Source organism: Bombus huntii, chromosome 17 (assembly GCF_024542735.1).
Source record: "Bombus huntii isolate Logan2020A chromosome 17, iyBomHunt1.1, whole genome shotgun sequence".
Lineage (NCBI taxonomy): Eukaryota > Metazoa > Arthropoda > Insecta > Hymenoptera > Apidae > Bombus > Bombus huntii.
The window spans coordinates 2,356,958-2,382,154 of record NC_066254.1 but is presented as its reverse complement, the minus strand read 5'-3'; the positions used below and the strand labels follow the sequence as shown (position 1 = coordinate 2,382,154).

Here is a 25,197-nt window from a genome sequence, read left to right as displayed (position 1 = left end):
AACAATACTTCTGACCTTCACTATTATACACCCTGCCTACAATTTCATATCACTTTCCTGTATACTTATATATATACTTTCAAAAGTATTGTTCCATGTATCGTTCTATGAACAATACTTCTGACCTTCACTATTATACATCCTGTCTACAATTTCGTATCACTTTCCTGTATACTTATATATATATACTTTCAAAAGTATTGTTCCATGTATTGTTCAAGTATACTCTACTTTCAAAAGTATTAGTCCATGAACAATACTTCACTGTTATACATCCTGTCTACAATTTCATATCACTTTCCTGTATACTCATATATATATAAATTCATGAAACAATACTTTTGAAAGTAGAGCATTCGAGTTACTTTTGATTTTTTTTTCTTTTTTCATTTATATCATCCTCGAGTCTTTACGATTTGTTTGTACGTGAACATTCGACAAATTGGACTGACGATGTCGTTGGTTACTGAACACGCAGTAGGTAAATTATTGGACGGATATTTGCATAATTTTTGCATTTGGATGAAAATATTTGCATGGATGTTAGGGTGCTGCAGGTTCTACCGTGTGTTCGATAAGAAGCAACTGATTAAACGACGATAGTCGAGTGTGCTTGATCTTTAACCCTTTGCACTCAGAATTTCATTTCAATTTCGTTAGCAGCATCTGCTAACGCTTTTAAGTGTTTTATTTACTTTAACTAAAAACTAAGGCAATTTAAATAAATAAAGGAAGAAAGAAGTTCACTTAAAAATTAGAAAATACAACAATAATGTGAACAAAACTGGTATTTAAGTGTATGATATATCTTGAAACAATTTCCAGGATGTAATCCTCCTTTTCTTTTGCACGTTTCACAAAAAAAAAGGTGGCACTGAAAGAATGTCGACTGACACTCGACAACGGAACTGCTGATGTCGAGTCACACTCGACACAGGAGTGCAAAGGGTTGAGAATACAAATTTGTACATAGCGTTTTTGGATAGCTTTACCTGACAATTCCGAGAACAGTCTGATGAGCTCTCGGATTGGTTAACTGATCGATGCAAATGCTGATGGTTTGCTGGAAAATTTGAAAAATTTGAAAGACCAAATAGCCAAGCTTATTGTAAAAAGGCAGCAGGCTTATAGTAGATTCGTTGAATGTATAACGCACGTTTATTATTATTTTCTTTTTTTGACACAAAGTGTAGAACCAAGGGGAAAGAGAAACTAAAGGTGAAACTAGGTGATATACTAAACGAACAGATAAATTTTGCAATACGAGAATGAGAATTACTGTATGAAGAATTTCGTAGGTAAGAGAAGTATAGTTCACTGAAATTGCGACCGTACAACTTACTAATTACGAATATTACGTATTAAAAATTAATCTTATATCTCTTCGTTCTTTCCTATCTCTTCTTCTTCTTCTTCTTTAAAATATGTACGTCTATCACTCTTGTATCTAACGTAAGGAATTTTCTACTCGATAGCGTACTCAAACGACCAGTATTTCACTATATTTTTTAATAGTGATTTTTATAACTGTAAAGGTGAGGTAGTCGATAGTGCAATCTTTCGAGCGTAAGTGTAGTTAGTGCATCAGTATTAAAGTGAAAGCATAGGGATATATGCAACTTTCGTGCAATTTTCTATAATTATGTGTTTTTTTTCTTCTTTAATTTTTACGTGAAATTATCGATAATGTGATTTTTATAGCTACTTTTAATTAAACGTGTTACGCGAATTGTACGAAAACAATTAATAGATCGAATAATGCTGTGAGTCCTGTGTTTGTTAAACGTTCGATTGGAAATGTGATTTCTTTTTTCTTTGTTTTTTTTTCTTAGTCTTAATTACTCCTCTCGTTCCAATTAGTTTTTATATTTAGCGAAGTTAGGATGATAAATATGATCGAATTACGAAAATATAGATTGCATTTGCCGATTAGGTTCGCGATTTCCTAATGAGAGACAGAATACGAACATAGAGCATTGAAAATGACTATTATTAATTGCTACTATTGGAAATTAGGTTACTTTCTGCGAAAAGAATCTTCAATTAAATTAATCAAGAAGATTTGTAATTTAAATCACGATTTATATTTCTCGTCATTTGTTAATGATTCACTTTAGTTATTAATTATGTGGAATGGGTAAAAACCCAATAAATATAATGGAGTAATTTTTTCGTGAAAGATGTGTAATTACATTTCGAGTTTTAATTTAAAATTCAGGTCTTTCAATTATGGGAAACATCTCCCTCTCTCCCTCCCTCTCTCTCTCTCTCTCTTTCTTTCTCTCTCTTCCTTGATTATACAATGGATTTCAATTACAAATACAATCTACTGAAATATTTTCATCTTAATGAAATTTCTAATTTCATTCTTTATCGTCGTAAATCGTACTTACAGTTTAGTACGATTTGAAGGAATATCATAATTAGCTTTAAATTAGACGTGTAAATATTTCTCTTGAATTATCAGTCTTGCTATGGTTTTCGTTTATTCAAATATATATTTCATTTGAATATAACTTCTAAAAAGAAAAAAAAAACAAGTTGATATGAACCATTTTAATATGAGATAAAGCACTATTAAATAAGATACCTATCTATTGATATTTATCTAAAAGTAAAGTAAAAATTACCTGGCTAATAGCCGAGCTGTATATTATTGCTTTATGCGTTGGATAAGAGGCCGGTTGCTAATTTCAGTGAAAATTAAGTCGCCGAACGAGAATCCAAAGTAATACAAATCACATGATGCAACGTTTTTTGCAAATCTACTTGGGTGAAGTCCTTTTCACTTTCTTTCAACAAAAAGTGAGACAAGTTTCGTGTGAAAGCGAAAAATCCTAATTGCAGACATTTTCACGAGAAACATTCTGACAAATATTATCGGAAATTGCTTTTGCAGAAAGCGTACATTGTTGCGCTTCTTTGCAAAACATTAAATCTCCTCGCAACTTTTTTCAGCGATTTTTAATGTAAACATTGAAGCAGAACATTGTTATTGTTCAGAGTTCTTTTTGGAAAAACATTCGAGCACATGGTATGTGGAGATTTTTGAGTATCGAAAGGAGAAGCAATTGGGGCTACTAATTTTTACTAAAGTCACGCGATGAATATAACGAGAGGCGAGGGAAAAACTGGGATTTTTGGTAGTTTAGGGAATTTTTGAAAAAGGAAGTATGTTTCTCCGGAAAATAGAGGATGCTACTGATAAAGAAATTAATAATACTATTATTACTATTAATAATATTCTTTATTCTTAATAATAAAGAAATTAATGAAGACTACTACGTTCAAATGTTTGTCAGGTTTCTGCAAAAATGTATGACTTTAGAGGGAGAACTAGGGAGAAGTGTCTTGCAGGAAGATTAAGAACATTTAGATTTTAGAACATTCGCAAAGAAACTGAAGAAAGTTAGAATTGCAATTTTTTTGCAACTACGTATTCAGAGGGGAACGCTGAATATTAAATTTTAAGCCTTTGACAATTTTGCAGGAGTCGTTGCAAATATTGTAATCCCAGATTTTTGCAAAAAATTGCAAACATTAGATGCAAAAGTTTTTACCGAAAAGTCATAAAAATTAGATTGTAGAATTTTTACGAGAAACACGAATAACAAACGGGTTTATAGATTTTTTGCAAAACGAAAATAAAAGGAAAAGTCTTGTTCAATAAACACGGGAATTATCACGTTCAATTTCTGTGGAGATTCAAATGGGAAATTATCGGGCACAAAAATCATTTTAACGGCAATGTGACATTCCAGATAGAAATATTTTTCAAAAATGCGAAATTGACCTTTTTTTTTTTTGCAAGAAATCTATGAAACGAATTCGTTCGAATAATTAAAGAAATTAAAGAATTCCGTAAATTACGCGCTCGTATTTGTATTGAGGTTATTTCTAAAATTTCTACAAGGAGTGAACAATATGAAGTGAAGAGAAATGAAGGAATTGGAATTGAAATTTTTTATGTATTTTCTCATTCAGAACAAAACATTGCATGTACATAGAGGAAATACACTCCGAGTGGATTTTCTTCGGATTTTCTCGCTTCTGATGTAGAAATTTTTCACGCTTTAATCTAAGGAAATTTATTTATTAGAATCTATTATTATAAACTGTCCCGAGTGACATAGCGTAGGTATATAAAAATAAGAATGATTCATAACTATTCACATGAACGACTGAATAATCGATTCCTTTCCTTTCTTCGCTATACTAATGTGAATGACAAATGAAAATACAATTTTGTACTTAGGAGTCTGTCTAGACAGATAATTGCGGTGTATCTGCCGAAATCAACTATTCCTTGTATGTACGGTTAATTTTAATTTCAAAAAAGGAACATGTATGTGCTTGTAAACGAATAATTTTTTATCTAAACGTGTAGCTTGCTTTGAATTCATCGTAGTTGTTTATCAATCGTGTTACGCAGGATGAGTCAGAACATGTGTGAATCGCGGCAGAAGCTGATTTAGCACGCTAAAATAAGAAGAAAAGTTTATGTAAATATATGCTCGATATGATTTTGTTTTGGAGTAACAGTAGTTTCTACTAGCAATCTTTTAATGAGTGTTTTAAAGCGGCTATTTTTAAATTACGTAGAACACCTTTTCCTTTTTCCTCTACCAAACGATTTCTTTCCTTTTCTGCATTTTCCACTTGCAATTGGCTACCTCCTTTTCCTTCCTATTGAGGATATTCCGCTTTAGCCACCGTTCTATGTATTTTTATCCACGTTTTCTTCTTACTTTTTCATAGAGAATCAGCTCATGCTTGCGTGCTATTGGACTTTTGTACAGCAAAGTTGTATAACGCCTTAAAAAAAGACGCGTTACACAACACTTCTGTGTAACACGTTATACAATTATGTTACATATGCAGCAGTTGTATGTTATACAGCGAGCGCCGGTAGACTTCGTAAGATCAAAGATCACATTGCTAGGCATACTGAGAACATTGGCCACATACATATGTATGTAGCTGTTCACAGGGTGTATTAATGCAGCAGCGACTGCTTCAGCACACTAAAATAAGAAGAAAAGTCCGCGTGAACGTATATACCTGATATGATCTCGTTTTCGAGTGACAGCTTCTTTTATATTGTAATGGTCGCTTACCTATGTTCAGACCAATTGCTCCAAGTGATCAGAGATACAGCTCACATAGAAGCATGAATGCATCGCGTCATATATCGTCGAAATGTTTACGCGGATTTGTCGGCAACTTTGGTCGTCACGCTGACGAAGAATTTCAGCACTGTCGATTGAAGTTTTATGAACAAAAGATTTCTAACGTCTCAGAATTAATAATCGAATGGATTCAGATCCGGAAAGCGAGCTGGTCAGGAAATAAGACCAGCACGACCATTCGCCAGGAAATTGTCGATCTAAGCAATGCCTAGCGTTGCAAATTAAGCTGCAATTCGAAATTCCTTCTTATTTTGGTGTACTGTATTCTTTGGTCTACTACGACCTTTGTCTTAGTTGTCACATGACTCATGACTGTCATGTCAACTGACTTACATTGTATATTACTTTGTGAGCCGACATTTAAGAACTTCTCTAGGTTTACCCTGAAACTCACCGCTTTAGGTTATGTTTTGTACTTGCTATGGTGAAAGCGGTGTCTCTGATTAGCCAATCATTGGAAGGCCGTTCTCATTGGTCCAGTCGGGACCGGGTGACCAGAAGACGGTTCTCATTGGCCGGTCAGAGGCACCGATTGGTCCATAAAGAATGTGCACATAACCTGAAATACTAGGTTTCAGAATACCCAGTGAACGAAACGTAAACAGTATATAAAATCATCGATAATTCTAAGAGATCAACTACGATGAATTCAGAAAACCATTGTGGATGTCCTAAATCAATTAATTTGCTTGAAACTGTGTAATTTATTTTAAAGTATGACATTGTAGCTTTCATCGTAGTATTATTTTATTACTTTCTGTCTAACTTCGTAAACGGATACGTGATAAATAGGAGATAAGTATTAGCTTATTAAAGTACTAATAAGTGCATTTTTCATTGCATTTCTAGTGTTGTCTCTTTGAGAGTTGATCATTGCCCATTTACTTGTAGCACAAACACTCTGAATCTTTACGATTTGTTACGATCGTAACAGAAAGGTGGATATTCGAAGAATGTGTCGTACAATATTTTACTAAGTAATTGCTGAATAATTGAAGAATTAAGACGAGCAATTATCTGTACAGATTGAACTACGAGATAAGAACAGAGAGCAACAACTGTATGGATGTTTTGCAGTTCGATGTAACGTTTTGTTTATCGCTGCGAGACGCAGAAGCTGCGTGTATTTTTCTACGTTATTTTGCGAACGTAATTTATAGAAAACATTATGTTCGAAACTGCGAAGTGTCGACGAGTAAAACGTTTTGTATTCCACATAATTGTAAACAATAAATAATTAAGCTTCTATGAGTTTGTCAGAATAGAAATGGAAACGTATTAAACGTCAATCCTTCTTTGTATACGAATTAATTATTTATTGTTGAAGGTAACGGATGTGAATTAAGTTCAAACGAATTTAACTGCAAATTGTTTAAAAAATCGATTGACAAAGTTCCTTTCTCGATTCTCCATGAAATCGCTTAGCTAACTAATTGATCGTTTCTTTGGTTAATTGATTAACCGAGAAAAATTCTTACCGCGATACTTAATAAAGTGTTTGATTAAATGATTGTCCGATCGAACGTCGTTTATTCGGAACAAGTTTCACATGTCCGCGAATTTTCTGTATAAAATTCTGTTAAACGCGCTCTAACGAAACACTCAAATGTTTCTGCGTTATTTTGAGTTCCTATCTTATTTAATTCTTCGATATTATTCTTTAAGTTGACAATCGCGAACGTAAACGACCGTATTTTTTTTTTAAATTCGACTTTACGACGATTTTTATATGCTTACATTTATTTCTGAAAGCCAGACGAGTGTAGATATTTTTGGTTAACGATTGATTATATCACTAATCTATCAATAATTACTCCGTAAGTCGTTTTTTCTAATAAAATATGTGAATATTTGTTGGATGATTCTTTCTTACACGATCAATATTTTCCTAATTTACCGTGTGCATTTCAAATCTCACAACGCTACACATTCGAAATGTTAGGAAAACGTTTCAAGTCATATTTCATGGAATGAAAATCACGTTTAAGGAGCAATATAGCCAAAAGTTTTTTTTTGGCACTTTAATCAAGATCGATATCATTTAAGAATACTGTTCAATCCTCCATGGACAAATCTAGCTTTTGTAATAGTATTTTCATTGCTATCGTCGCATAATTCTATTCTTGTGTTTCCAATTGTGTCCTGCACAATTACGCAAAACGGAGGATTGGGGAGACACGGGAACGCTAGGAAAAAATTGCCTCAAAATTTATTTCTTGATATTTTGATCTTATTAATTGATCTGTAAAAAATATACACATACTATCAATATCTGTTTATGGAAATATCATGAAATAAACTTTCGAAACTTGACACGGAAAGTGTAAAAAAAAAAAAAAGAAAAAATAATTTTAAAGACAGTGTCAGTGTCTTGTAAGAGACGCACCTGTTGTTCCAAAGGTTTCCTTCTTTTTCCAAGGAAATAAATGTGCAACATTTTTCGTTTTATAATATTCTTTTATCGAATTATTTTGTCCCAATAGAACAGATTACTTATAATTCAATAAAATAATATAAAACAAAGAATGGTGTGCATCTAGTATTTCCTTATTAAACGAAAGAAGCTTTTGGAACAATCTAATATTTGGGTGTGTTCATTGTTGTTAGACCAAATAATAGGCTCTCCATTTCTTTTAAACGAAATACTAATACTTCCGCGAAAACACAGTTTGGAAGGCTTCTATTGGTTGAGAATATTCTCGAGATAGACCCAGGGTTCTGTGCAATGTGGTTTTGACAACATCAAAGGCTGCAGCTGCTTTACCATAGCAGCTATTTCTTTTGTACAATTGTTTCCACTTTGTCGCTCTGTCCTTCTTTTGGACGTATATCATAATTACAGAAGTACAGAAATTTTATGTAAAAAATTATCTCGATGTCTTAATTCGCTTACGAACAACGTTCATAGTTTAAATAGCTCAAGCAATTGCTCACTTGATAATATTCCAGACATTCGATCGAGAACAGTCACTTACCTGTTGATGTTCAAACGATGGTACAAGATAAGATCAGGATCGTTAGAAACAGAAAAATGGTCGGTGAACGCATGGGGGCGCCATCAACTCACTGTAACTTATTGGTGTCGTGCAAACGTCTGTCTGCTTTCAGCATTTCAGGAAGCACAGCGATGCAAAATAAACGGCAGTTCCACATTGCCCCATATTCTTCTTCTTTTTCTTATTGTATCGACGTTCTTTGCAGAGTGGCAATTTGTAAACAATTTTTTAACAATTTTTAAAGAATTAGTGTTAGTGCAGAGTTAATGTGAAACAATATTTCAAATTAATATATTTCGAACGAAATATATCGAACACATGGAGGATTCAACTGCAGAGACACTTGACAATTTCGATCAATTTCGAAGAAATTTTGCGTGTCGACGAAATCGTTTTACAGGCGTCTGGATATAAAACGTAAAATGAGGTTAAATCAGAAAAATTACTGTAACTACCATAATCGACCCATTCTCAACGGAAGTAAGAAGGTACTTTAAGAAAATAGAAAAAAAAAAAGAAATTCTTATGATGATTTCTTTGCGTAAGAATATGTGTTACAAAATTTGTTGCATCCATAAAGCATCATCCAACAACTAGTTAAAAGAACGAATAATCTGTCAGCAAATTTGTCGATTAATCGTCTACGTAACGATGTTAAGTACTTGTACTTTCGTTTCAAACTTTGACAAGATCAAGCTCCTTTTCTCGAATGTAAACGTAAAAACAAGACTTAGAGAAACAGCTGTCTGAACGATGGGCAGCTGGTTTCGAAGAATTAACGATAGATATTTAATATAGGTAATCACCGGGCTCGGGATATCGACACAGATACACGTGCAAGTACGTAAGTGTGTTTACAATTTCTGATGATTTGGAACCGGTGCGTTTGTATCGATATTCCGATCCACGTTAACTGTATGCGACCTTTTAATTGTCAGCGCGAAGATATCAATGAATAAAGATATTCAAATTTGTACGTCAGCTTCGATATAGTTATTTCACGTTTCACATTTCGATTATTTAGCCGGTCAGAGGCTTGCCGAAAGCTCGAGCAACGAGCAAAGCGTGTTGATTATTTCAGTTTTGTTAAGTCTGCTTCGCATCTTCTTGCGAAAACGCGAATTTCTGCGCAGTCATTCGGCCAGATTTATTGATCGGGCTAGAAATTTCAGCCGCGTTATGGCTCGCAGTTGAGGTTTTAATTTTCAGTTGAATGTTTTCCACGCATACGCTTGCCAATGATCAACGCTTTACCGACCGATAGCCGATTAATCGGTTGTTTGTCGCCGACGCTTACCGACCGATAGCCTATTAATCGACTTTTTGTCGCCGACGTTTACCGACCGACAGCCTATTAATCGGCTTTCTGTCGCCGACTATCTTTTTCATTATTTGAACAGTAATTTGTTATTTGGTACTAAGGCACCTTGCTCGGTTGCGTCAGTTGCGTTGCTTTGTAAGCTCCTACAGTTTTATACCAATTTGAAAAACTAGCTAGCGGTCAGTAAAGCGTTAAGTAAGAAATTCATTACTCGAAGGCTTCTTTTCAGACAGTGACGATGAATTTAATGCTTGAAACGAGCAAAGTATATTTATGAAACGTGAGCTTAGGTTTAGAAATTTCTTTCCATTTGTTGGCAAAATTTTCGAATATTTCGATACCAATCAACAGGTTGTTCGAAATGTTTGCGAAATATTATTCAAATATTTGTAAGCACGTGTCCCTTGAAAGTCACGTTACTCGACTATTTCATCCCACACTTCGTGTAATTACACGAATATTGATCGAATTATGTCACTGTGAATACTAACTCACCTGGTTGCTTGTAAATCGCCTCAAAAATTTTATTTTAATTATTTAATCTAATTTTTATTGCCTCTTAATTATCATATAAAAATGCCAACATTATTTTGATCGACTTACAACAACATCGATGCGTTGCCGCGAAAAGATTTCCCACTGTCGATTAACCATGAAATTTTAGTAAAATCGACAAACTTTTTACGATTTTGCAAGCATACCGTTCCGTTTCGATTTTATTTTAATTTTAAGTTCCGCAGCGTAAAGTGTTCAGCATGAAGATCTCCTTCAGCGAAGATTATTTAAACACGAGACGAACATTTGTTAGAAACAAACGAATTTCTATCAGCTTTATTTAATAAATATTATCTTTCGAAAGTTGTAGACGCGAGATATCGTTGGAAATGGACATACGTGTTTTATCGAGAAACCTGTAATTTTCTGCAATCGATTAGCCGATTGAACACGAAACATCACAGGGTTTGCTGTTACGAGCGAAGCGTACTTTTTGAACGATAATTACAGGCAAACGTTCTTCCCCAACTTTCTCTTTCTCTTCTCCTCGTCGCTCTTTAATTAAGATGGAAGAAGGTCCACCTTCTGATTGGTCTTCTGAATTTCACCCCTTTTTCCAATTAAACAGTTCTCCCCTCTTTTTTGTTTTAAATGTATTTGCCGCCAGTTTGTCATTTCAAATCTGAGAATCTGGAGAAATATCTTGGCGGACGAGTCACACAGACAATTTCTATTATATCTGTTTATTATTTCTTTCTAAGCTTAAAAAGTGCAAGCGAAGGAGCTGCGCTGAGACATTGAAATGGCTGAGAACTGTACAGTTTGTGGTACGAGAGCGAGCTCGCCAAACATTCGCATAGAATCTGTTTATCGTACAGAATGCTATCGAAAGTACGAAAACGAAAACACGTAGAAACGTGTTCGACATTTTCAGATTTCAAACTCTCGTGTGATCGTCAGGTGATTTTGGTCCACGAGTGTCACATCCGTACGATTTGCAAGTGCACTTTACGGGTCTTGTAATTCGATTGGCTGATCGAATTGAACGGCTTCCGGTTAGATTTTGTGACAGTTAGAACTCGCGAGTTGGTTGATCAGTTCGATCAGCCAAGCGGAACGTCGCTCGGTAAAAATGGAAACAACGGGGCCAGGGACCCTCAGTTTCAGGTCTGCGCTGAAGAAGCAGACTGCGATGTCCAGGAAACGTTGGCACCAAGTGCAAGTGCAACAGCTACGCGATTGTTAAAAAAAAAACAATATTATGGCTCTTTTATTATTTATTCAGTTAGTATGAATATTTTACGTCTATTTAGTAACAAATATTCGAAATAAAATGATAGGTACAAATATGTCCGAACGATGGGGCTGCCAGGTTATCTAAGAAAAGAAAGAGGAGGCCGAGAGTTAACAGAACAAGCAGAGTGTAGAATTTTGGAAAAATTGGGAAAATAGACACTGAGGATAGAAGGTGTGATCTGTGCGTGGGTAGATTGGGAGGAGCCTGTTGTACTCTCAACGACCGCAGTTGGTAGAGGGAAACGAAGCATTCGTCTACCAAGCACGTGGTCAGGCAAGCAGGAGATCAGCAGTTGAGCTGAGGAGCCGGTTCATACGAGTCATTGTTCACACAGATCTCCATGTGACAGTAAAAGTTACGATAGTTGCTATTGTGACAGCGTAAAACGAAGCAAGCTCCACGTCATGACAAAAAGAGTCTAATATTCACAACAAAGGTCGTATCATTTAGTGTCATGAGTGTGAAAACCACATCATCAAATTTAGGTCGTAGGACTCTAAGTCGTGACTTTGGAGTCACGAGGCTAAAAATTAGAACAGTACATTGTGTTGCTGCCTGTCTGCCTCCTAGAGAGGAGCTTCGTGACTTTGTACCATGTGCAAACGTACTGTCACATTGAACTGTCACGTGGAAATGTACCTTTGGGCCCAGTTTCCAGCTTTCGGGTTTACGACACGGTATCTCTGAAGCTTGCGAATACGCTTCTGTTCCAATCGCGTGAGTTTGTTTACCTCTGCTAACTCGATTCGTTGGATGGAGTTCAGTGCATGTGACAAAGGACTGCAGCGAAAGCGAAAGAGGTGTCAGGCTGGAAGACGTAGTAGGCGAAAGATGGGATAGAAGGATTGTAGAATGGCTGGAGAGACTGCAGGAGAAAGAGAAATAAAAAGATAGGCTAGTAAAAAGTAGATCAAGGAGAGTTTTGAGCAAACAGACAAAGGTATAATAAAAGGGCAACTAGTCTTGGAGTAGGTCGGAGTCAGTATGAATGGGACAAAGAGAATGAATGAATCAAAGTGCTTGGGTGAGATGGCTTTGTAAATATAGGCACAGTAGAACCTCAGTTATCTGAACTAATTGGGGGAATAAAGATGTTCGGATAAAGGAATTTTTAGATGATAGGGCAGTTAATTCCCTCATGTTCAAGGAGAAGTTCATCTTTGTTCTAGGTATCTAAAAAAAGGACGTACATGTTAATAATAGTAATACAAATAATAAAATTAGATGGGAAGACGTTCATCTTATGTTCTGTGTATTTCAGAAAAGGATATGTAAACTAATAATAACAGTACGAATAATGAAATTAAATAGAAAGGTGTTTATCTTAGCAAGTTTATCTTTGTTTTTTATATTTCAAGAAAGAACATGGATTATAATAATGACAATACAAGTAATGAAATTAAATAGGAAGGTGTTCATTTTAGCAAGTACATCTTTGTTTTATATATTTCAAGGAAGAACATGGATTATAATAATGAAAATAAAAGCAATGAAATTAAATAGAAAGGTGTTCATCTTAGCAAGTACATCTTTGTCTTATATATTTCAAGAAAAAACATGGATTATAATAATGAGAATACAAGTAATAAAATTAAATAGAAAGGTGTTCATCTTAGCAAGTACATCTTTGTCTTATATATTTCAGGAAAGAACATGGATTATAATAATGAAAATAAAAGCAATGAAATTATATAGAAAGGTGTTCATCTTAGCAAGTACATCTTTGTCTTATATATTTCAAGAAAAAACATGGATTATAATAATGAGAATACAAGTAATAAAATTAAATAGAAAGGTGTTCATCTTAGCAAGTACATCTTTGTCTTATATATTTCAAGAATAAACATGGATTATAATAATGAAAATAAAAGCAATGAAATTAAATAGAAAGGTGTTCATCTTAGCAAGTACATCTTTGTCTTATATATTTCAAGAAAGAACACGGATTATAATAATGAAAATAAAAGCAATGAAATTAAATAGAAAGGTGTTCATCTTAGCAAGTACATCTTTGTCTTATATATTTCAAGAAAAAACATGGATTATAATAATGAGAATACAAGTAATAAAATTAAATAGAAAGGTGTTCATCTTAGCAAGTACATCTTTGTCTTATATATTTCAAGAAAGAACACGGATTATAATAATGAAAATAAAAGCAATGAAATTAAATAGAAAGGTGTTCATCTTAGCAAGTACATCTTTGTCTTATATATTTCAAGAAACAATATAAATATTAATAATAGTAATACAAATAATGAAATTAAATAGAGAGGTGTTCATCTTAGCAAGTACATCTTTGTCTTATATATTTCAAGAAAAAACATGGATTATAATAATGACAATAAAAGTAATGAAATTAAATAGAAAGGTGTTCATCTTAGCAAGTACATCTTTGTTTTATATATTTCAAGAAAGAACATAAATATTAATAACAGCAATACAAATAATGAAATTGAGTATGATCCCATTAAAGATTTATGGATGCCAAGTGGTTTTAGCTGCTAAATCAACTTTTTCACCGGATTTAATTCGGTAGAGTTACATTCCTTTTGTACCTTCTACCACCTTAGCTCTATTTTTAAGACGTCAAATACTTCAAAACTTTGGAGAATATCATCATTACCACTATATTCGTGTTTCAATCCATTATTCGAAGTACATATAATATTAATGTCATGATCAATTGAAGATGATTCGTCAGATTGAATCCATTCTGCCGCGTCAACGTTGCTATCAGCGAATCTTATCTGGTATTGTATTCAATGCAAAACGATTATCTTCCACGTTCTTGTTCAATATTATCTTCCACCTTTTCCTATATGGTATCTTCAATGTAATTCACTAACTTTTTCCATGCTCTTCTTGGTGTCGAACATTTGACACACTGTGCAATTTTTTAAATTTAATTACTTGCAAAATTGCATAATCTTTTCGCCAGTAATATTAGTAATCGTTAACAGAATTTTTTGTAGGGGATTGAACTTTTTACATTCGAAACCTGTTCCTCTCTTCGTTAGATATAGAACATTCTATGATTATGAAGGTGATTAATAAAATTCATAGAATTAATAGGATTAATAGTATTCATAGAATTAATAGGATTCATAGAATTAATAGGATTAATAGAATTAATAGTATTCATAGAATTAATAGAATTCATAGAATTAACAGGATTTATAGAATTAATAAAATTAATAGAATTAATAGAATTCATAGAACTAATAGAATTAATAGTATTCATAGAATTAATGGAATTCATAAGATTAACAGAATTAATAGGATTTATAGAATTAATAACATTAATAGAATTAATTGAATTCATAAAATTAATAGAATCAATGGAATTCATAGAATTCATAGAACTAATAGAATTCACGGAATTAATAGGATTATTAGAATTCATAGAATTAATAGAATTCACAGAATTAATAGAATTAATTGTATAAAATTCTCCATTAATCTTCAAATCATAGAGTCCAGGAATTGATGCGAGAATATCATTAAGATTATTGTCGACATTATATTTTATCTTCTCTTCGTTACATATACAGGGTGGTTGGTAACTGGTGGTACAAGCGGAAAGGGGGTGATTCTACGCGAAAAAAGAAGTCGAAATCTGTGTTTCGTGTCGTTCACTGTTTTACAATGAATACGACATTTATAAAATTGTACAACAAACTGTATTTTAGATTACACTGTTCCATCAGTGTGTTCCACAGTGATACAACGAGTATGCTCTTGTACGACAAACTGTAGCTAGCAAGTGTTCAGTGAAAAGTATCTGACAATTTGAAGATATACAATCTTTCATAATTAATTAACATATATATTTATATATATTAATATTAAATAAAATAAGTAATATGTTTGATTAAAGATATATTTTGATAAAATATTAATGTTTATTTATTATATACTATTACTAACTATTTTATTATATATATATATATATATATATATATATATATATATAATAAGCTTTTAAGCTAATAGGAATATTAATATCCCATAAATAAATTTTTATATAAAATATTCTAATTTTTAATAAAAATTAAATATTTATTTTAAATAAATTATATATATTTTCTTTAATATCAACTATATTACTGCTTTTATTTATATTATTTTAATAAATATTATATAATAAATATTGTATAATATAATATTATATATTATTTTAATAAATTCATATCCATAGAAATACTAATTAACAATATAAATATAATCAAATCAAATTTATATAATCAAAATATTTTTATAAAATATATAATCAAAATATACTTATAATATATAATCAAATCTCTTTCCATATGTGTACATACATATTTGGCAAAGCTGGTCTGTAGTTGACTAACCTACAAATGTTTCATGTACAGGACGTAGCAAAATATGGGGCACAAAGCGATTGAAAGTTGTCGAACCGGAAACGTAAAACGACAATTTTAAAACGAGGCTCAATCTTCGTGAGAAAAATCAGTTCTTATTGTATTCGTATAATAAGAATTTCATAAACGTGGCTGTCATCAAAGAGCAAAATTGAGGTTAGAATTGTTACGTTTGAGACGCGGAAATTATCGATCGATCTGTTCCGCGATTATTTTATATCGTAATTTTATGTGCCGTATAAATGAGCGTAATTCTCTGTTTACGATGTATTTCTTTTCTACGAAATAAATATTTGTATTTGTTTGTAAGTGTATCTCAAAATTAGTCTCATTTATCAATGTGTATTATATTGATAACGATATTGCATTTAGCTTTTCGTTTGTTTGCGTTCCGAGTAATTTCTCATGATGCGCCTGTATTTTGAAAATTAAACGATAGCATTTTATTTCGCATTTCTCGCTTATTCCTGCAGGTAGAATAACTTGCTGCTGATTATTCGAATTTATGCAGATAGGAATGAGCGAAACGCGTGTGTATACATTATGCGTACTTATAAAAATTTCAAACTCCAGTTTCACGGAAATGACGCCTCGTATTAAAAATTTACCTTCTACATTTTCAATTTACCTTTACTTCTTGTACCGCGTTTTTCGATAGTTTTAAATATTCATTACGCGGGCTTGGCCATTATTTAAATAAAACATTTGAGTAGATGTTATTTTGAAATAATTATGCGCCAGTTTATTCGAACAAGTAAATAATTTTCCTTAAAAGAATCTTAAAATTTAGTTCGTTGTTTAACTATCAAATAAAATTTTTTTATTTTATTCCATACTTCGTATTTGGATAAATGTTTATTGAAATATTGTCTTAAATAATTTCTCATCCAACATTGTCAATTGCGTCAGAAATGCTGCTTTTGCTGTCTCATAGGTCACGCAAAATTAATAATTAATTAATATTAAATATTAATTTAAGTAAATAATAAAAGAAATATTAATAATAGAAGGATAATTGGAGTTATATGTTTATGTTGTATAATTATATATACATTTCAGAGATTAAATATTACTATGTTATAAAATAATTCACGATTATGCGGTTCATAACTCAACTGTATGCAAAAGATAATATTTTAATTTAATATTAGAATCCAAATTATTTCTTCTATCTGAGAAATTTAACTAAGGTAGAAAATTACTCGAAAATTATTTATTTGATTTGAACATAAAATAAAGTTGTTTCCCCTATGTTGCTTCTAAGATGCAAATAATGAAGTAGATGAAATATCAGGTTGGCAACTAAGTGATTGCGGATTTTTCAACACCATCTAATGACAAAATCCGCAACCACTTAGTTGCCAACACAATAGCTCATTATTTTGGTGATTTTTACGCAGCTACGAAAAATGTAAAAGTGCAAAAATATGCGGAATGCGCATGTCAAAAATACATGAATATTCAGTTAGTGAAATTTTTGCTTAGTTTTTTTAGTTGTATTCATAACTAAAAATTTGCATATGTAAATATCGGATCCGATTGAAATCGCTGACACAGATTTTATTGACGCCAGAGCAACGATAACTTTGACTGACAACCACTGTGATGAAAGTATTAACCGATAACAACAATGGTCGACATAAAGTATAACCAGTTTTTTACTGCAAGCTCGAGCCAAGTACGAGTTTGGTTGAACTCGGCGTTTTTTAAACTTTTTTCTTTCGTGACTCCATTTCGTCCGGGAAAATTTTACGCGACGCTAACTGTATACGTAAAAATGTAGCACAAAATAAATATACAAACAAGCAATTAATAGATAATAAATCAAAAAAGCTTAATTTTAAACAATGCGTGTTATATTTCTGATTTTATCACTCAGTAGCACTTATTAGGGCAAAACTAAATTTGTTTGTTTAATCTTGATAAATATGCTTGTTTATTTTTGGATAAAAAATTAAATCTTGGCCAAATATTTGATATAACAGAGCATTTTCAAAGTTTCTCACGGTTAATCGAAATTTTGATTTCACAATCGTATATATAAACACGTAGCATAAAATGTTATAAATGTGTTTAAAACTATTGTAGAAATTGTTGCAAGTTCTGTTCTAATTCCAAGCCAAAATTCATTTAAATGATTTTTTAAAATCTGTGTCGATTAATAATTAGATGAATCCTTGATCCTTTAATGACAGAATCACTGGTATGTGACAGATACAAAAATTGTTATAGCCTCATAATTCTGTTCAACCTATAGCTTAAAAAGCTCTGGTTCAAAATATTGTTCCAATCTGCATTCTGGTTTTGCCAAAACATTAGCTACTTGTGTGATGGTATTAGTTAATAAAGAACCGATTTTTATACTATAATTAACATAATTGTCTTTACTAACCGATACAATCATACATTTCGCAGATGTACGAGAAAGCTAGAAAGTAGACTAACACAATACTTGTATTTTAGTCGAGTTTGCTATAAACAATTGATCAAGTTCTGTGTCGATCATTGACAGTTCTTAATATATACTGTCATCGGTTGAAGTTACTGTCAGCCAAAGTTGTTGTAGATCAAGTCCGTGACCTGTGAATTGTTGTTAGTGAAAACAGTATCGATGACTTCATTGGAACGCCAATAATTCACTGGCATCAGACACTTGATCGACTGTAGACATTTGATCGACAACAAATACTTCATCCACAGCAGACACCTGATTAATGTCAGACTCTTGACCGATACGAGGCACTGATCGACACCAGACTTGATCGATACCAAACATTTGACTGACACCAGACTTGAACGATACCAGGCTCTTGATCGACACCAGACTTGATCGATACCAGGCTCTTGATAGATACCAGGCATTTGATCGACACCAGACTTGAACGATACCAGGCACTTGATCAACGACAGTACTAACCGTGATCGAGATACATACTCTCTAGGTAGCTAGGACAAAGCTAGATCGTAGCTTGCTGTAAACAATTGGTTAAACTCTGTATCGATCATTGTTGTTGTCGGTTAACGCTGTCGTCGATTAAACCTGTTGTTGGTCAAAGCGGTTGTCAAGCAAGTCTGGTGCCGGTGAATTGTCATTGGTAAAAGCAGTGTCGATGAAATCTGTATCAGTAGTTTCAATGGGACCTTAGTAAATATCCACAGTGTACTCATTATTTAAAATCGTTTTTCTCCATCTTCGTTGCAAAGAAATCTTGCCCAAATCTGTAATGTACTCTATAACAGCGTTTGCTAAAATAAGAAATTCATAGGTTCGAAATGAAGAAATTTTATTGGATTATATATATATATATATCTATATCTATATTGAGAGAACATAGCATTTGAGAAACGCTATATGAAAATACTTGTTCAGGTCGAAGGGTACGCCGCGGCAGGCCGCGGCTTGGGACAAGGGGTGGAAAACATGGATCCCCGTCTGTACAGGGTAATTCGCCATCGAGGAGTGAATGGTTACCCTTGGATATGAGAACTACACCTCCTGCTGCGATGCCTGCTTTCCGTGGTTTCGAGGAGTCCTCTTCCGACGGCGTGGTAAATTTCCATTGTTCTTATATTTTTTTCTCCTCGTTCATTTCATTCAAGCTCGCATCGTTGTTAACCCAGTCTTAGTCCAGTTTTTTATACGACCGCAGTAATTTCATATGATCTATGCAAATTAATAAAATAGATTAATGATACGGAATACGACCGCAGTAATTTCAAACGATCTATGCAAATTAATAAAACAAATCAGTGATACGGAATATTCGAGATTTCGTTTTTATAAAAGTATTCATTCTTTTATCTGGAAGAATCCTGGTTTATGCGTTCGTGCGCTACTTACGTTGTCTTATAGAGAGGCAATGTTGCGCGTATCATTGACACGTTTCACTTACGCGCACTCGGCGCGTGTTCATTTATTGGTTTTGCAACTTAGTTTGCTACATACGTATTTCAATAGAAAAATGGTGAAAATAAATTTCACGGTAAATTTCCGTTGGACACTGGAAAACGCATTTAACGATAAATCACGCGAATTTCGTCATTTAACTTGCCTCTCGAAAACTTTCGTACACTTTCGAACAAAACGATCGATCGCGTTCAACGACGGACTTTCAAGTGAAATTCAGGCGCGACTATTCTTGTCTTTCGTTTTCTACAAAATATCTTGCACTGTCGGTTTTATTAATTATTTGCCAAGATTATTACGTATTGGGTAAAGTTACATACAGTGTGTCCGGTTTATCTCCGAATGATTTTTATAATCCTATATAATTATACAGAAATTTATTAAGTATATATAGAAATATATAGAAATATTTACATAAATTGTATAATAATATCTCTGAACAATAATTATCCTAAAAAATAATTATTATATAACAATAATTATCCTATTCCGAAAAATATAGATTGTGCAAAAAGATGTTCCAGACGAAAGTTGCGGGACATCGAGGCGAGTTTACTATACTCTGGTGTATTCGACCTTGAAACCTGGTGCAAAAGACACGAGTCTGTAGCGTTTCGAAAACGTCTGAATTCCAGTTACAAGAAAATCTACTGAAAGATAAAGCTATCCATTAGACAATTTTAACGTCTTTCGCAGAGAGTTTCAAGGTCACTACAAGGTCAAATACACAAGACTATATAGTATATTCTCCTCGATATCGTGGAATTTTTGTTTGAAAAGTTTTTTTCATATCTTCATCATTCGCATGTTTTGAGATAAACTGGACACACTGTATATTTTCACAAAATTTTCAAAGACATTTCCTTTCGTTTAAACGACTGTCTTTCTTCTTAACCTGTTAACTAGAAAAGCCAACCTGTTATCTGATTTGCGAATATTCTTAACGTAATTTGTTCACTTAAGAGTATCCCTTTTCTGAAATAATTCAACTAGTTTTTTATGAAAACGTTGTCGTCACATATGCTACGTAAAGGAATTAATTCACCTACATTAATGCAGCGCCAAGAAGAATATTTAATTGGCGCATAATCTAGCTAGCATAATATACGTGCAAATTACCGTGTCATTTTCCTCCTTCGCTTTGCTTCTGTTTATTTTCACTGAATCTTTTTCTGCGCTTGCTAATTGTTAATATCATACGCCCTGAGGCTGTTTCACTCCAAATTATTCCAGAAATTATTTTCTTCTTTATCATCCTTAATTAAAGGCAGTTACCTGTCCTCTACGTTCTTTTCTTATCCGCTTGTCTTAAAGAGCTGTAATAATTTATTGACGCAAGTTGCTTGAGTCTCGCGTTCGTGTTTTTGCATCCTCTAACACTTTGAAATACTAATTTTCTTTCAACATTCAATTTTCTTGCTTCCGCATCTGCGTCGGTGATGCCGGAAGTGACTCGAGTGAAAAATTTGTCATGCAAAAACAAAAATTCAACTTCTTTCAATTTTACACCATTTTCATAGTCGTCTGCACACTTATTGATCTAACTGTGAAGACTTTATATTTTCTTACCTTCTTATCGTTCACAGCAATTTATCTACTTTTACAGTTATTTACTGTGTATTTATGTACTGTACATTATTTACTGTTTTTGCTTGTTTTCGTTGGACCATGGTTCTTATACGTATATATTTATTTCTTCACTCACTACGTGTTTATCTTCTCCTTATTTTTCTATTTACTGTTACCTTTAACTCTTCCGCTACGGCGGAGTTGGCCAGCAAACGGTTAAACTGGAAATACCTCTGTACACTATCGCTCGGAAATATCTAGATAGTTTGGTAGGTTCCTATTAATAGTACAACTTTATTAATTCTCCAGTTACATTTTACATTAAATTATAAATTCTACAGTTACAGAGTCGGGCGAATTGTTCATTATTCGAATCGTTTCAAATGAATATTTATCCAAGACTATCGGGATAAATTCATATTAGTCGAGTATTTTGTCAGTGAAGTAATTATTCGTTGTCCGTAATCAATTGTTTCATACACTTATTCGAATAACGAGCGCAGAATTATTCGAATAATACGAATAATCGTTTGTACAAGTATATACAGATAATGGTACAATTCTTACTGTTAATTTACCAAACGAATAATTTACGATAAAATTATAAATAAAGAACATATAATTTTTACGTGAACTGTAACAGCAGACGGAATATCAAACGCGTGATTGTTCTGTCATTTGAAAATTTCATGAACCCAATACCTTTGTTCTTCTTATTAAATAATATTAATATAGGTAGCTTTACCGTACTCGAGACGAAATCCCTGCTAACTGTGTGTAATATTGTAGTTAAATTATGTGGAATACTTTCGAGCGATGGTAGCTACGTCTTTTTATAGATAGAGCGAAGAACACTTTGATGGCATCTAAATAAACTGTAAATTAAATATAAATTAATATTATGAAAATATATAACTAGCAAGTGAATCTGTTTTCAACCGAATCACTCAACGATCAAATTGATCATTTCCGTGGAAATTTGGTTGAGAAATTAAACATGAATTAATTACGTATTTTTATATCGAAATTAAGAAATTTTTGAATTACACTTTCTGCACCAAAATTTATTTTTAGTCGTTGCAAGAAAATTATAAACGTTTGTAATCGTCTGATTAATGTGAAACGGTCATTCAATTATATAAAACTCTGATTCTGATTAATTCAGTATGCTTTAAGTAATTGAACATTTGTGCCAGATTCATTATAATTTCGCAGATAAGCTTCCATAGTGAAAGGATTAATACAGTGTTCTCTGGATGAGGATATCGGTTTTCACTTTGAGATAGCGTAACCTTCACATCCTATTAAGATGTTAATCTATTAAACAAGACAGACCTAATTAATGCTCTATTTATCTTCACATCTTTCAAGGATCAAAATGAGTATAACGTTGACTCAAAATTATTCCTTCCTCCCTTTTCTCAAAGAATTAGTATTTAACACTAGCAGATTAATTTTCTATTAATGCGATAACTGTTATTTATATATATAAATGTAACGGGGTTTTAACACGGTAGAAATTTTCATTAGAACATTGTGAACAGCGTAATTGTAACAACTCTACGAATTTGAAATATTTGTTACTGTTAAAAAATATCGCTGGGTGGCAAATCAGCGAAAGAACGTTGCAGGAGAAAAATTCTATTGCGCTTCAGGAAGGCAGAAAACTAAAAAGAAAAAAGAGAGTATGAAAAGACTTTAATATAATGCAATGGTAGCATACTATATTTCATAGTTTCTTATTGTCTGACAGAGCCTGACACATAATATAAATTAATTATTTATAAAAATGTAATTATCTCTTGAAACTCTATTCATAGTGTCCATATTAGTGTACTATATACTTACATTGAAAAAATATGTAAATTCCATTGAATTTTGAAAAAAACATGTTTACGAAGAAAGTGAATGCTTGTCATACGGTTTCCTGCCTTCGTATAGAGTTCAAGGTCACAGAAATGGGCACCATGTCATTTCATTGCAATAATATTAATATTGTTCCCTTTTTTTAAACGAGATTGAAAATTTGAATTTTGAACAGCTTTTTTAGATGCAATACTCCACTGTGAGTCGCGTCACTAAATTAACTTAGAGAACACTGTATTTTGCTACTCACTATATTTATCTGTATCTGAAAATTCTATTACGTTCCTTTAAAACTTTCCTTCCTTAAGATATGTTTTAATTTCTTCCTTGTTTTAATACAAAAGCATCATTTTTTTTTTTAGATCAGCATCTGCGATTTGCAACACCTACATGCATTTTTGACTCACGCGCAGAACTCAAACACTGCACCTGTAATATATATACTATATGTATTATTTTTGTACCTATTTTCCTGGATTAGAAATTAGCATAAACATGTTGGCTTTCTTTTTCTTTGAAACTTTGACAAACATGTGTTCGACAGGTGCATTTGGGAGAGGGAATAGCAGTTTGCGAGGAACAACTAAGGGCTGTGAAATGGAGCGATTACAGAAAATTGACCCGTGGACTGGCTGCAATTTTGTTCAGCCCCACCGAGTTGGCCACCTGCTCGGTCACAGGACAACGATGGAGCCGAGCTGGAACTGCCACTGAAAGACCAGTGAAACCTGCGCTAGATAAGGCCAAAGTACAGGCTATTATATGTAAGTAGCAGCTACTTTTTCTCAATATATATACAAACTACTTTTGACCATTGCTGGATTTATTAGGTTGGTATGTTCTCGAACAAGATTATAATCGTACGTATTGTACAGGAACAAGGAATGTGGATCTGATTGATTATAGTGACACAGGTCAGGTTCCATTGAAATCACCGATGCTGTTTTCGCGAATCACAATTCACCGACTTCGCCAACGCTGGAATTCACCAACACCAGACCTGCTGGAATTGACCGATAGTAGACAGTATTAACATGGAAAAATATAACAATAAGAGATGATCGTTACCTATGCATGTAGTTTTATCGCTGCAAGAAATTGATGGCTGGCTGCCTTGTGGCTGCCGGATTGAAAACGCTAACTGAAACTCAAGACAGAGCAGAAGCTGGTGGCTAACAGATAAATAAATTTTGTCAATATGAAATTTATGATCTGTGTTAGCTTTAGGCTAGTATTCTTAATCTGAACGTCACAAAGCATCCGGCTATCAATTATTTGCTACAATATACCTACATGCTTAAGTAAAAAGTCCTCTCTTATTTCTCCGTGCTAATACTGCCAATCAGTTAAAGCTGTTGTTTACCAGGTGAAATCCGGTATTTTTGTGAATTGTGATCCGCGAAAACGGTGTCAGTGATTTTAATGAATCATAGAGCCATCCTTTCTCACACCATAAAACTGTCCGTAAAAACAAAAATTCGTGAAACGTAGGAACTTTGTTGTTGTGCGCAACTATCAACATAAATCGTTCAGGAGCCACATTGATCAGCTACATAAATTTGAAAGCAGAAAAAGGCGAGGTTAGGGACACTATCTTTGAAATTTATCTCATAAGTTGCTATTATTTCCGTCCGCAATTATTTATAAAGAGGCAACGCACGTATGATATCGATGACCTTGAAATATGTTGTCAAGATTATAATTCTGAACAACGTTTTCCTCATATATGTTACCATCGCTTGGCTTCAATATAATTTAGTTGATACATATCTAATCTAATCTATAACCCATTAATATATCTTTCATTATTATATTATTATATTTTTTTTTCATTACATCAAGGGTGATTAGCATCAATGAGTTAAATTTAGGTTGGGTTATATAATATATTGTCAAGATCATCACTTTGAACAACTTTTACTTATATACGTTACCGCTGCTCGGCTTTAGTTTGGTGTTGTTTTATTTGGTTTGACTTTTATTGTATATACAGAAGAACTTAAGAACGTATAAATATATTTTCTTAACAGACCAAAAAATACTCTTTGTTTATTAATAATTTAATATTTCCAATCTTAGTCTCTTCCAAGAAAGAGTGTCTCTCACAAGACTCACTTTATTGTAATCTCGTCCTCAATACACATGCAACCATCCTCCGTCACATCGCGC

General features: G+C 33.0%; 1 protein-coding gene and 2 long non-coding RNA genes across 14 annotated transcripts in view; 1 reads left to right on the top strand and 2 right to left on the bottom strand.

Annotated features, from left to right (window-relative positions):
• The window catches only part of LOC126875020 (uncharacterized), a 185,761-nt gene that overhangs the window by 11,246 nt on the left and 149,318 nt on the right, over positions 1-25,197 (bottom strand). For 3 of the 7 annotated variants that reach the window (XR_007693180.1, XR_007693183.1, XR_007693186.1), the window contains exon 1: positions 32-9,670. This is a non-coding gene — a long non-coding RNA (uncharacterized LOC126875020). Of the gene's footprint in view, positions 1-31; positions 9,671-25,197 lie in introns of those variants that run through there. The other 4 variants (XR_007693184.1, XR_007693185.1, XR_007693182.1 and 1 more) reach the window with 3 other exon arrangements.
• Positions 1-25,197, top strand: part of LOC126874982 (zinc finger and BTB domain-containing protein 12-like) — an 84,474-nt gene that overhangs the window by 19,902 nt on the left and 39,375 nt on the right. For both annotated transcript variants that reach the window (XR_007693157.1, XM_050637569.1), the window contains exons 6-7: positions 19,057-19,235; positions 23,573-23,792. Coding sequence is in view for 1 of the 2 variants with exons in the window: in XM_050637569.1 (XP_050493526.1) it covers positions 19,057-19,235; positions 23,573-23,792 (399 nt within the window). In the remaining variant the exon portion in view is untranslated. The remainder of the gene's footprint in view (positions 1-19,056; positions 19,236-23,572; positions 23,793-25,197) is intronic.
• LOC126875025 (uncharacterized) lies at positions 20,085-25,187 on the bottom strand. 5 transcript variants are annotated; one of them, XR_007693201.1, is made up of 3 exons: positions 23,834-25,187; positions 21,163-23,761; positions 20,085-20,909 (listed from the first exon to the last, which is right to left on the bottom strand). It is a non-coding gene; the product is annotated as an uncharacterized LOC126875025 (long non-coding RNA). The 5 variants fall into 5 exon arrangements; XR_007693198.1 differs by having other exon boundaries at positions 20,085-21,439; positions 21,865-23,761; XR_007693200.1 differs by having other exon boundaries at positions 20,085-22,829; positions 23,011-23,761; positions 23,834-25,186.